Source organism: Chaetodon auriga, chromosome 19 (assembly GCF_051107435.1).
Source record: "Chaetodon auriga isolate fChaAug3 chromosome 19, fChaAug3.hap1, whole genome shotgun sequence".
NCBI classification, from domain to species: domain Eukaryota; kingdom Metazoa; phylum Chordata; class Actinopteri; order Chaetodontiformes; family Chaetodontidae; genus Chaetodon; species Chaetodon auriga.
In genome coordinates, this window is record NC_135092.1 from 20,657,484 (window position 1) to 20,670,865 (window position 13,382).

General features: G+C 46.0%; 1 protein-coding gene across 3 annotated transcripts; it reads right to left on the minus strand.

Annotated features, from left to right (window-relative positions):
* Positions 1-1,235: 1,235 nt before the first annotated feature.
* cnnm3 (cyclin and CBS domain divalent metal cation transport mediator 3) lies at positions 1,236-12,646 on the minus strand. 3 transcript variants are annotated; one of them, XM_076757913.1, is made up of 12 exons: positions 11,771-12,483; positions 11,338-11,672; positions 11,082-11,258; positions 9,832-9,989; positions 7,927-8,070; positions 7,695-7,853; positions 7,254-7,423; positions 6,517-6,613; positions 5,983-6,113; positions 5,641-5,767; positions 5,362-5,427; positions 1,236-4,319 (listed from the first exon to the last, which is right to left on the minus strand). In XM_076757913.1, exons 1-11 carry the CDS (start codon positions 12,479-12,481, stop codon positions 5,378-5,380), a joined length of 2,259 nt encoding a protein of 752 aa, XP_076614028.1. In that variant the 5' UTR covers positions 12,482-12,483; the 3' UTR covers positions 1,236-4,319; positions 5,362-5,377. The 3 variants fall into 3 exon arrangements, with proteins under 3 accessions (XP_076614028.1, XP_076614027.1, XP_076614026.1); XM_076757912.1 differs by having other exon boundaries at positions 1,236-5,427; positions 11,771-12,484; XM_076757911.1 differs by lacking the exon at positions 5,362-5,427 and having other exon boundaries at positions 4,137-4,319; positions 11,771-12,646.
* Positions 12,647-13,382: the final 736 nt, after the last annotated feature.

Here is a 13,382-nt window from a genome sequence, read left to right on the forward strand (position 1 = left end):
TGTGTGTGTATGTATGTGTATATGTGTGTGTGTGCGTGTATGTGCGTATGTGTCTATGTATGTATGTGTGTATGTATATACATACATATATATGTGTGTATGTATGTGTATGTATATATGTGTGTGTGTCTATGTATGTATGTGTTTATGTATGTATGTGCATATGTGTGTCTATGTGTGTGTCTATGCATGTATGTATGTTTGTATTTATGTGTGTGTAAGTATGTATGTGTATGTATATATGTGTGTGTGTGTGTCTATGTATGTATATATGTATGTAAGTGTGTATGTGTGTGTATGTATGTATGTGTGTATGTGATGCAGGAGTCACTATTTCTATTAGAGACCAACACTTGATAATTGATAGTGTGAAATAATGGAGCCTGAGGTCAGTTGGAAGGTGACGGATGAAGAGGAGGCTGAGGGTGTACGCCAGACAAGAGAGGCTGGAAACCACCGATGTGAACTTTATGAATTTCACGCACAGATGCTTCGCTGAACATGCACTCACGTGCTCGCCGCCTCGTTCTTGCTACAGTTGCCTACTAACATGCGAGTGAAATGACCTTGCAGGGTCCGCTGTGGACTTCTGGTGATGTCAACTGAAAATGTCCTGGTTTGTAAACGCAGAGAGGAGCTCAACACCAAAACCTCTCAAGGCTTTTAAAAGTTCGAGCATCCGGTGAAAGCAGAGGTTATCAGCGTGTCGCTGTGGTTTTGGTTTGTGCTTTGTTTGTCAAAGTAAGCTACAGAAACGTGTCAGTCAGCGCGACTTAAAGAGGCTCTAATCACTATTTAGCTCGTAAAATGAGAGTTAGAAACCAAAGCGAGACAGCGAGCGACGTCCCTGGAGGTGGCGATCAGCTGAGGCTGCAGCGTCGCTCGGCTGCACGGAGCTTCAGCTCTTCTTCCTGTTGCACAGAAAAACGTTCACTGAAGGTGTTTTTCCAGTTCTCTACCTAATCTACTCTACTGGATATAAATATTAGAAACAGGTTTAATCTGCGCAGATCTACCTCATAAAGTGTATCTGTGTATTTCGATGTATATTTAAATAATATGTAATCCATAATGTGGTTTGTCAACCTTCATGGGTGGCTGGAAAATCCCCTTTACTCAAGCACAGTGCAGCACAGTTAAGTACAGTTCGAGGTACTTGTACTTCACTTGAGCCAAGTACATGTTTCTGTGAAACACGTATGTAAACAGGAACAGAAGAGGCAAACAACAATAACACGTTTAGAACAGGATTGAGTTTATTTCCTAAGAAACTTGATTATTGAAAGTGTTAAATGCGATGGAGCCTCAACGCACCGAAAACCGGCAGCATTCCCAAAATAATACAATAAAGAAGGTGAGATCTGTACAAATGTAACCTGGGCAGAAAGAGGAATTGATTAGATGGTTTAGTCCAACTCTTGTAGTAACAGCGCTGTACCTGAAAACTGAGACGATTACCTCTAAACTACAACCTCGAATTATTTTCTATCTTCTGTCACTACACACCATCAGCAGCCCGACACGTCTCCATCAGTATAAGTAGCACAAAGCAATGATTATCTTACATTCAGTCTTCTGATACCATAGAAACAAACTTATTACAACAAAGCAAAATATAAATGAAAAATATTTACTCAGAATCACACAGTTCAAAATTTCTCCTGGAATATGGCAACATGGTCGAGAGCGCCGATGGTGAACGAATCAAACGCACCGACGTGGAATCAAAATGCAAAGAGACAGAAAACATGTAACACAGCTGAACGGCGAGGGTGTCTTCAAGTCTGGTTAACGCAGTACTCACATGCAGTACTGCCTGTATACTGAGAGAACACTGAATATACAGCTGCACACACTGTGTACATTTACTCATGCACAGTACTGCAGTACGGTTGTACTTTGCTTGAGTAAAGTATGTTTTCATGTGTGTTGTGATACAGTCTGTCCGTGTGGGAAAAATAACCAAAACGACACATTAAGGAGGAAGAAAAACTCCATTATTTACATTTTTTTGCTGCTAATGTCCCCCAGTGGTCGCTCACGTTACTGCAATGAAAAAATCCCCTGCAGCCCAAACAGCATTTTCCCCATAGACCCCCACTTTAACAGAAACGTCTCTATTACTGATGAATTATCATCAATATAAAATCCATGGAGGTTTGATAAATTTTCCCAAAACCAGAAGTATTTGTGTGATGTCATCTCAAAGTCTACAGTCATCATCTTGTCCTCCACCTCTTGCAGTGTTGTTGCAGTACGAAGGAGTCGCTTCAGGCCGGCCAAAGTACATGTGGACATGTGAGTACTGCGTTAAAATAGACTTGAAGGACCCCAAAGCCCTCCTCTAAAACACTGATTTATTTTGTTTATCCTGTCAAACAGCTCTGGCTCTGATATATTAATGTACAAATACGGGGGGGGGCGGGGGGGTTCTGACTTATTCCACATGTTTACACACATGCAACAAGGACCAACAGATGCTTCAAACACATGTTATCAACATACAACAAGGGTGATGGAGGTACAGTGAAGGCTGGATGCTTGCTGACATGTACTGGTGAAATATTCTGTCTCACTCACACACTGTCACACACACACACACACACACACACACGGACGTGAACATGTACTGGAATGTTAACAGGACTCAAATACATGGATTAACACTGACAGCGTAACCAATGAATCTGACCACCGGCACCATTTTACAGTTAATCTGACGTCCAGTTCCAGGGTTTTAAGTTACAGTGCAGGTGTCAGATTCACGGCGCCCTCTGCTGGACTGTGTTAGTTAATGTGGCCTGTGGGCTCTCCTCAAACGTACATCACTGTGTGTGTGAGTGGATCTACTAACAGGGGCCGTGCGCCAATCACAGCCCGATCGATCTTCTTCCTCTGAGCCACTGACCTCCATTAAAAACACCCCAGTGAGCCTCACTGTGCCTCGCCTTCATCACCACGAACACACACACACACACACCGTCCTGCAGCCACAAACACTCACTACAGCACTAAATGAGGATTCATCCGCCGCTGAAAATAGTCCCCAACAAAAACACACTTTGTCCTCCTGTTTGAAACACAAAACTATAAATTTGTGAGCTGTTTTTAAAGATTTACGTCTTCAGCAGGAACCAATGGGCTTGGAGTTGCGAGCCACAGACAGGAAGTCAGAAATGAGTGCTTCCAAAGGCGACCGGACTCATTTGTGGTTCTGGAAGACGTTCCAGAGCTTCACAGATGTTAAGAAACGTGTTGTTGGTTTTGTTTTTTCATTGGATTTGTGGACAATATCAAAGCAAGTGCTAATTACTTTCATGAACTTCTAAGTTTTTAGCTGTTTAGACTATAAAAGATAAGAATACAGCGAAAAACACTCCTCTCTATTTCCTACAGCCCAAACTTCAGATGTCCAAAACCCAAAGATATTTAGTCTGATATCACATGAGACAAAGAACAGCAGCAAATCAATGAATCAATTATCAAGAGACTCAAACACTCTCAGGTTCATCTTCAGGCCTTTCTGAGCTTCTGCTAACTTGAGCATCAATAGAAAAAGCAAAAATCACTCTTTGTTTAATCTTTTCTTCACTTTGGTTTCAAGTCCTTCACTCCTCACCTTCTAATATTAAAGTATGAAATAAGCATTGGCCGCTAAAAGCTCAAAGCTGAAATGATTGACGCACACACACACACACGCGCACACAGCAGTGTTAAGTGAGGGTATAAAAGTCTGGACGTACCTGACAGCTTGTAAAATAGCTTCATACGATCAACAGTGCACAAATTAATGTGCAAATCTGCTTTAACCAACTCAGATCTGTGTTTTTAGTGTCAAACGGACGGATGCTTCAGTACACACAGACAACACACACACACACACACACACACACATTAACACATGTAGCTTTGGCACCCAGACAGGCAAAAGTGAGGAATGGCAATGCAGAGTTTAGTACGAAAGGCTAAACCTGGAAGAAAGGCACCGCCAAATTAAAATAAAATGTATTTATATATAATATTTATATATACACATATCGTCCAAAGTGTATAAAACAACATAAAATAATAGTTTCAATGAAGAGCAGGTGGAGGAATGGGGATGGAGACGAGGAGTGTGGAGCTACATAACAGACAAATAAAATCACTCTCACTCCAGTCTCGTCCAATAACTACGTTCCAGCCATAGATGATTCATCAATAACAACAAAAAACTAACATCCCTGCCCAGTCGGAGCAGGTCTTTGACAGCGGGCAGACAGAACCGCACTACCCATGAGCCTCCTCTTCTGTGGAGCTCTCCTGGGCTCTGCTGCCACCTGTGGAAACCCGACCAATGAGAGGAGAGCGGGGGTGAGCGAGGGATGACGACATCACACCGAGGCAAAGCACACGCAGGGTGTAAAAGGGATGGAAAGAGGAAAGGACATCGACTGCTGACGTGAAAGATGGCGCAAGAGGGACGAAGAAGAGCCGCAGTTTTGGGGAGAGAAGAAGAACGTAATCCTCCATTCAAAACCTCATTGACTTTTCTATCAATTCTAATAATTACACATCAGCCTCAGACCGGAGTCTTCTTCAGCAGGACGCCGTGAGGCGCGCTTCACGTGCTCAGATGAGAACGACTGTTTTTAACAAACTCCATTTCCCATAAGCCCCTGGGCCTCAACGTCACGTCTCAACAGAAGAGTTTTATGGATGAAACCGCATCACGATGATGAGCTAGTATTCATGGGAATTGTAGTTTTTTCTGTCCTCACAAAGTCATCATCGTTAAATTTCTACTAAGAACGTCTGTAATGGAGTTACTGAAGCGAGAGAACAGAGGCTACACAGGAAGTGACATCATGACCTTGGCTCTCTATGCTTCCAGATGAGGAAACATGTTCAAAACACGCCGAGTTACATTTTCACATCCGGCGGCTGATTGTGCTTCTTTTGGTTTCTCGTCACTTTTGCGCCATCTTGTCGCCGCCTCTCTCTTTACACCGGAGGCGACGTGAACAGCAGGATCAGATCGGACATGCAAGTGAGGTGATTTCAGGGCAAAGCGGGAAGGAGGAATGACAGGGGGTGAAGAAACCGTGGTTACACAGCCTCACAAACACACACACGTGTACACTAACACACACGGACACACAACCTGATTCAAGAAATCTGTCGCGTGAACATAAAATGCGCCCGCTGGGGCCGCTGATGTTACGAGGAAAAGGCTAAAAACAGTCCGGAGACCAACAGCAGGACATTATTCCACGTGTGTGTGTGTGTGTGTGTGTGTGTGTGTGTGTGTGAGAGAGAGAGAGAGACTGAGTGTGTGTGTGCAGTCGGCCTCATGCCACAGACAGGCTGCATCCCATTTACCTCATGCACAAAAATACTAACAGTAGTTCTCAATGGTATCAAAGAATGAAAAGTTTACAGGGAACTCTGGACGGCCAGAGGAGACGTGGAGGCAGGGAAGAGAGAGAGAGAGAGAGAGGAAATCATTTTAGTTCAGCTGAAGGCAAACAGGAAAGTACGCATTCAAGATACTACAAAGAGGAGTGAAGTATTCAGAGGAGTGTGTTCAGCGCGACTGGTCATCAGTGATAAGTGTGAGTGTGGGGGTCCGCGGGCAGCTCAGACCCTCAGCACAGATACCTTGTGTGGTGTTTCTGTCGTTGAGCAGCTTGGTCTGGCTGTTGGGCAGGATCTTGATCTCAGGAGGATCTGGACTCTGACCGACCCGCGACGCCATGAGAGCGTTCAAATACTGCAGGCGTGTCACCTGTCAATCAAACGAGACGCAACAGAGAGGCAGAGAATTAGGGACGGTGAGGCGTCGAGCTGCACAAACAGGAAATACTCAGAGTACACGTGCAGTGAAAGTACACACCATCCGGCTCAGAGTATACATCCATGTGGTGGACATGTTTCAGAATGACAACACACACACACGCACAGTATACACACAAACACATGCACACACACACACACACACACCCGTATGAGCTGCAGGTCAGTGAGAGCTCGGACGGTGTAGTCGGGACAATAGCTGGACGGGCTTGTAGCTTCTGCTGACTCAAAGGGATCCCTGGGGGAGTGACGCTGGGTCGACACTGGAGACTGGTGCACTGTAAACACACACACACGCACGCACGCACAGAGTCAGCACTTTATCCTGCAAACCTCAGCCACCGTGCTGCCGACTCACATGAACCTCAGTCATGTAAACACAGGGGAAATTTATTCCAAACACATTATTTCTTGTTCCTTAAATAAAGAAAATAAATGAAAATCCAACTGAACTGACGTCACAGATATTATTTCTTTAATGTTCAATGAGGCGTTAATGTTTTCCCACTGAAAGCTGGAAGTCTAACGTCCAAATAAAACTCGTGGATGTAACATCTGTGAATAAAAGTGTCCTCAGATGACATAATCAACTACAGAGCCGAGACTAAAATCACAGGAAAAGCTCAACCCAGAATCTGATTCATCATGATTTGAACGTCTTCCTGCTGTGCTTCGTCTCACCTGAAGATGGCAGCGTCAGCGCTGACACGCCGTAGTATGTGAATGCCCCGTTCTCAAACTTCAGCCCCTCTTTACCGATCTCCACCTCCACGCGGCCCTGAGGACAGACAGACGGGAAGCAGGGACATCTTATTGTCTCTCTGGAAAGAACATGTGACCTGTAAGCCACCAGATATCAGCTATCATGAAAATAAATAACCCAAAATGTCAGATTTTCTAGCTGATGGAGGCCACAGTGTTGGGTGGTTAGGTTTGTTTTACTGAGATTTAAGTTGATTTTGTGTAATAATAATAATAATAATAATAATAATAATAAACGTTTTGTGACATAAGATGAAGTGATATGTTTGTTATTCAGAATACAGAATATTTTGTAGAAGAAACACGTTTGAGCTGCTGTAGTTTCCTCATTTCCAGTCCAAGCTAAGCTAAGCTAAGCTAAGCTAACAGGCTGCTGGCTGTAGCTTCATATTCCTCTTCTCCTCCAACTCTCAGTAAGGAAATGAACGAGTTTATTTCCCTAAACACAGAATTATTTATTTCTGAGAAATTTTATTGAAAGTCTCACATGTGTATTGAAGATGAATTAAAGAGTGACGTGCTGAAGTCGTCTCTTGTGTGCTAAAGTGCTTTTTGTCTGCTCACATCTCGTCTGATTGTTTGTGGGTCCTTTTCTTGGACGGTTCGACTGTGAACATGTGACTTACAGGCCGAAGGTGAGGCAGGTGAGCACGTACCTGCAGCAGCAGGATGAAATAGTCCACCGGGTGGTTTCTTGTGTACAGATAGTGACCCGCGCTCAGCCGGTTGTTTGGGTCAAAGTGCACTTCCTGGTTGACGCTGGGGTGACGGAGCAGGTGGAACAAGACCTTCTCAGACACGCGACCGGGGCTGAAGTGCTCCACTTCTGTGGGGGTCAAAGGTCAGAGACGCAGTGATGTCTAGACTGTTGACCTCAGATTGATATCAGCAGCCTCAGACAGCGAGCCTGCACCCGTCAGCTCAGCTCTAATGTGTAACAGCAACATAATCATTACGTGTGTGTGTCGTTAAACTGTGACTGTGTCATCGGCGCCAGTTACAAGAACAACAAAACTCACTCACTGTTTCCTCATAGACGTTCATGTAAAGACTGACAGAACACACACACACACACACACACACACACACACACACACCTCTGGACAGGAAGCGGTGTGTAGCCAGCAGGAGCTGCGGTGACGTGCGGATCTTGGGTTCTCCTTCAGGAGGCTTGAACAGCGAGAACTCCTCGTGGGCGCTGCGAGGCTCCAGGGGAATCTCCATCGCCGTGAGGGGACGCTTCACCTTCCTGTCCACTGCAGGAGGAGGTGGACAGTCTGAGCAAAGATACCAGACGCTAAAGCTACAACCACATGTTCAGACACTCACAGTAGCCGTCAGACTCGTCCAGGATCTCTGACTTGATGATCTCCTCGATGACGTCCTCTAAGGTGACCAATCCCAGCACCTCGTAGAAAGGATCTCCCTCCCCCTCGTTGTTCACCTTCTGGACGATGGCCATGTGAGAGTTGCCTGACAGATAGAGGAAGAACCACAGGTCAGAGCTCCTTCAGGAAAGAGTATTTGACTTTAGAGAGATCAGTCCTCATTGAAAGGTTCAGTTCAGCCATAAGTACAAAAATTTGTTTTCAGATTTCTCTCTCAAATCCGACAAAACGGTCAGTTTTACAACTTTAACAGCAGCGTCTCTTTATAGAAACAGGGACGGCAGAGAAAGACATGAGTTAAAGGTTTTCCTCTCAACAACAGAACTTCCTTCAGACTCTTCATGCTTTAACTTTTCTTCCACAGCACAGTAATCCACTGATAGCCGTCTGAACATCCATGAGTACAACGCAAACAGGAGCTGCTTACAGCTAATTCGGCAGACTTTTAATGGTGCAGATATATCCCAAAAATCCAGGGCTTAGCTGTAGCCCACAGCCAACTCCCTGACTCCATGACAACGTGAGGTGCTGGGGGCTCACAGTGTGTCATCAGCAGACCTCACTGTGAACAGAATTCCATTTATCTCCACAGAACTGAGGTGGAGGCAGAAAGTCAACAACTCAAACGTGAGCATATAAAAGCAAAACTGCCTGCGCGGCTCGATTGGTTAGTCAGAAAATATGTTTTCCTCAGTTTATCTGAATCAAGCCTTTAATAATCCCGACGGAATGATCCTGTTTCCACACTGATCACAGTCTTCTGGTCTGTTAAACACTGTGCTACGACTGCAGCAGTATTTGTACAGGACTGTCTCTACCTGTCACTACCTGTGCATCATGAACGGTTAGCTGCCTCCGTCAGTGTCTGCAGACGGTCTGAAACATGTGATTTCATGTCATGTAAAGGTCCAGCGTGCAGGATTTAGTTCCCTCGCCTCCCTCGCCTCACCCCTCAGTGAAAAACATTAAAGGCGCCAATGTTTGGTTTGTCCCTTCAGGGCTACTGTAGAAACATGGACTCTGGAAGAGGACCTGCTCTCATTCTAAGGTAACAAAAACACAAGTCTTATTTTCACATGATTATACTCTAATGAAAACTGTTAATATTATGTTCCATTTCTGCCAATAGATCCCCAGAAATCCTCCAAACTGGACCCTGAAGACCTTTAAAGGTCCCCTCATGGCACCGACCAAACCCCCAAACTCGGCTCTGTTCCTTAGAAGTTTCTTCCATGAAACAAATGCATCTCCACACCTTTGCCTTCTTTTAGGGTGCAGTATGCGTTCATAGATGGTATCTGTGGGGGTGGTCCTCACCTCTGTCTCCACCCGCCGCTGCTCACCTGCACCAGCGATGTAACACCTGCTTCACCAACATCCCATGAAAGGAAACCAGTCAGGCCTAAAATGATTTAGTATTAATCTGCACTTCCCAGCCGTAATTATATAATTAACTTAATTAATTGGACCTGGACCCGGAAAAGCAGCATAAAACGGACGGATGGATTAACCAGTGAAAAGGGATTAACTCGTTTGAGCCCATTGTGAGTGGATCAGAGCTCTGTGGATGCAGCAGTGATGGTGCAAGTCTGACGGTGCTGACGGAAACAAAAAGCAGTGAACGGCCTCCTGCAGCAGAATCCACCATCACAACAACAACAACAACAACAACAACACTGTGAGCTGCTGCTCTACATCTGTCCGCCTGCAGCCTCACGCAGACAGTTTAAGACCAACAGCGCCGCTCACAGCAGGTAGGAGAAAACACGCCGGTCAAACTGGACCGAAAACCAAATGAAGGAGGAGTAAAAGAAGCCCTCGCTCTGATGTTTCTGAGTCAGCTCACCCTTCTTGAACTCCTCCAGCATGGCGTCCAGCTTGGTGTCGTTGAAGACAAAGTGCAGCGGGTGGTTGTAGAACTTGGTGATGGTCGTCATCGGGGTGCAGTCGTCCGGGTCCACCAGAGCCAAGTCCTTCACGTAGAGGATTTCCACGATGTTGGACCTGGAAAATCAGACATGTTTAAAAAAAAGTTTTAAATGTTTTGGTGTTTTTCTGCCTCGTGGCTGCAGTGAAGAGGCTTTACACAAGTTAAATGTATATTATGGAGGGAAATAACTGCTTCACATGTGATTTATATGTTATAGGGACATATTAGTTTAGTATTAGATGCAAAGACAGTTTGCACAAACCCTTAAAACAAAGACGTGTGACTCATCAGAGGCTGCAGAAGGTTCAACCAAACGGTGTCTTTTTTCTTTACTTTTGGTGAGTTAAAAATGTAAATGATGCTGCTAAAACAGCAGAAAACTGACACATCAAAGAGACGCCTGATAAAAACAAACAGGCAGAAATAAGGAGAGGAGACGGACAGCGTCAGGTCAAATGTCAAACTTCATGCAGAAAGACGCCGTCTGGACACACGGTGGCGCTACACCGAGACAGAAAACAGCCAAAACAAGCTTGAAAATAATCATTTATGTGCATTATATGAGTGTTTTGAGCTTCTTTTTAAGCCAGCTGTTTGTTATTTATGTTAACATTCACACATCTGTCACATCTGTGCAAATATCTTTGCAATATTACATATTTTTTTACTGTGTTTTCTCAGTCTTGTCTGTAACAAAATGTGGGATTAATAAAGTTTTTTTTTTTATCTTATGATGATTTGTACCTACAGCACCTAAAACCTCTCAGATCTGCAGGTTAAAACTGAGAAAATGTTGGTTTAACGCTGACGAGCGAAAACAATCAGTCGACAGGAAATCAATCAATTCTGTGATTTTATGTTGTTCTTTAAGCAAAAGCACCAAAATTTAATGATCAAAACTGAATATTTGCTGGTTTTTCTTCTGTAATAAACTGAATATCTTCTTCTTTTCTTCAGCTGTCATTTTTTTAACCACCTATTGACATTTTATACCAAAATATTGATCAATTTTGAAAATAATCTATTTTTCCATTTATGACACGTTTGCAACCGACAACACAAAAACACAAACAGCCAATCAGATGGCTTAGTTTTGATTTAACTGATAAATCACTGTGTTGATCGCTTTGATCACCTCCTCCTCCTCCTCCTCCTCCTCCACCCACCTCTCCTCCTCGTAGATGGGCACCCTCGTGTATCCACTCTGCATGATCTCAGACATGGTGGAGAAGTCCAGGACGGCCGAGCTGGGCAGCATGAAGCAGTCCTTCAGCGGGGTCAGGATGTCCTCCACCGTCTTTGTGCGCAGCGTCCCGCGGCTGAACTCCTCCTTCACAAACTCGCTGCACAGACAGGAAGCGGCGTGATGAGACGGCGAGCTTTCAATCAGCCGGTGAGCTGCGTGAGATTCGCTTCACTCACCTGTAAGGGTCGTTGACGCTCGTGCGGATCATCTCCATGGCCCTCTCTCTGATCCCACAGGTGCTGACGTCCCTCCTCAGAGCCAGGTCCAGGATCAGCCCCAGAGGGCAGGACAGGGGGCAGGTGAGCACCATGCACACCTGGGCCAGCCAGGTCAGAGAAGGCGCCAGCTGAAAGCCGTAACCGGAGCACAGGACGTGAGGGGCCAGCTCAGCCACGAAGAAGATGAGGAAGCCGCTGGTGAAAACCGCAGAGACGATGGAGCCCAGAGCCCGGTACAGGAGCACGCCGAGGACCGAGTGTCCCAGCACACACAGGAACAGCAGAGAACAGGTCTGCACGAGAGGGAGGAGAAAAACACAATAAAGAGCATCTTCATCTCATTCTCAGCCTGCCGTCACGTGGCTTTCATACCTATTTCCTGCAAACTTACCAAGAAGTTTCCCCTCCTCCTGATTGGCTCCAGGCGCTTGGCGGCCCGTTTCTCCTCCTCGGATCCACAACTGTGCAGGACATAAAGCTCCACGGGGTCCAGCCACAGCAGGCTCAGGTTCACTGTCCTCAGCACCCCGCAGACCACCAGCAGCGCCACGATCAGCACGCCCAGACCCCACGGCGGGATGTAGTCTGCGGGCAGACCCCTGTCGGTGTTTACCCGCAGCCTGTCCGGGCCCGCAGATGCCCATCTCCCTCCGCTCAGCACGCACAGGTGGTAGTAGGTCTGCTCGCTGCCAGCTGCACCCGCAGAGATGTTCCTCTGCCGGACCTCCACCGTTATCAGCCCGCTGTAGTCCTCGTCCCGGTGGAACTCTTTCGTTGTCACCTGGAAAGCGGACTCGTGACGTTTGGACTCCTCCCCGCACGGGTCAGGCGCATCCCCGACCGCCCCGGCCGCTCCGCCAGCTGCCCCTGCGAACGCCACCCACGGCCAGCTTCCATTCAGATCAGTTCCAAAGAGACGGAGCTTGAACGTGGCTCCTTCTGGCGCCAAGATGATCCGATCCTTCATGCACACCAGACCCGCCGGGTCTTCCAGTCGCAGCCCCAGGACCAGCGGAGCTTCCTGGCTGCAGGCGCCGTACCTGATCCCGCAGAACAACAATATCATCAACAGGAACCGTAGACCTGCCAAGCTGGCCACCATATTGGATTTGGTCAGCCTGGCTGCGCGCGGATCATGTGACTGTAGCCCGCAGCGGCCCCGCCCACCAGGGTCGAGCCAGCCAAACAAATCGAACGATGCAACTGAGCTGCTTGGCGGCCATTTTGGTTCTGCGCACACAGGCGGAGCTCCGGCCCTACTGGACATTTTGGGGCCTGAATCTTATGTTTTTGTTATTATCGCACCGCCCCTTCACAAAACCAGCCAATTGGAGTCAGTATGTGCTGACAGCCAATAAAACACGAGAAAACAAGAAGGAGCTCCCGCCCATCTTCTGTTAGATTTCATAACAACAAATCATTCATCAGTCCAGGCCTCAGTATGGAGCTAATTCACTGAATTAATGCAAATGTCATCAGAATGTACAAAATCTGAAACAAAGCCTTAAAACAGGACTCACATGCATAACTGAACAACTTATTCACTGTAATTATTCCTCCTCTGCATACAGGAAGTGAATGCAGCTGAACCAAAACTAATCAAAATCCTCAACAGTTACTCCAGTTTTGCTCTTTTTTGATGTGAAACTCCCTCTTTGTGTTAATATCATCAGACATGCAGCCCAGCAAAGAAAATGATGGAAACACAAAGATTCTCTGTGACTCTGGGACCCCCGGCAGGGCTAAAACTGCTAGCCAGATAACAGCTAACATGCTTGCTAACTAGGAAAATGCTAGCACTAGTCAATCATGAGCGCTATGTTTCGTGTTATTTTTTTCTTTTCTGGGCCATTTTATTTTCAGGATTGTACTTAATTTTACTGAATGATATTGTAATATTCAATAACGAGAGGAAAAAGCCTCTCTGAGCTAGTTAGCTAATTGAGCTAGTTAGCTAATTCTGCTAGGCCGAAGGGGGGATGATGGTGAGTATGTGAATATTA

Coding starts and splice junctions, on each gene's coding strand:
- cnnm3 (XM_076757911.1), bottom strand. CDS start 12,646: ATGTCCAGTAGGGCCGGAGCTCCGCCTGTGTGCGCAGAACCAAAATGG. Junction 11,259..11,337: donor AGCGTCAACGACCCTTACAG/GTGAGTGAAGCG, acceptor CTGTCTGTGCAG/CGAGTTTGTGAAGGAGGAGT. Junction 4,320..5,640: donor CGACAGAAACACCACACAAG/GTATCTGTGCTG, acceptor GGGTTTCCACAG/GTGGCAGCAGAGCCCAGGAG.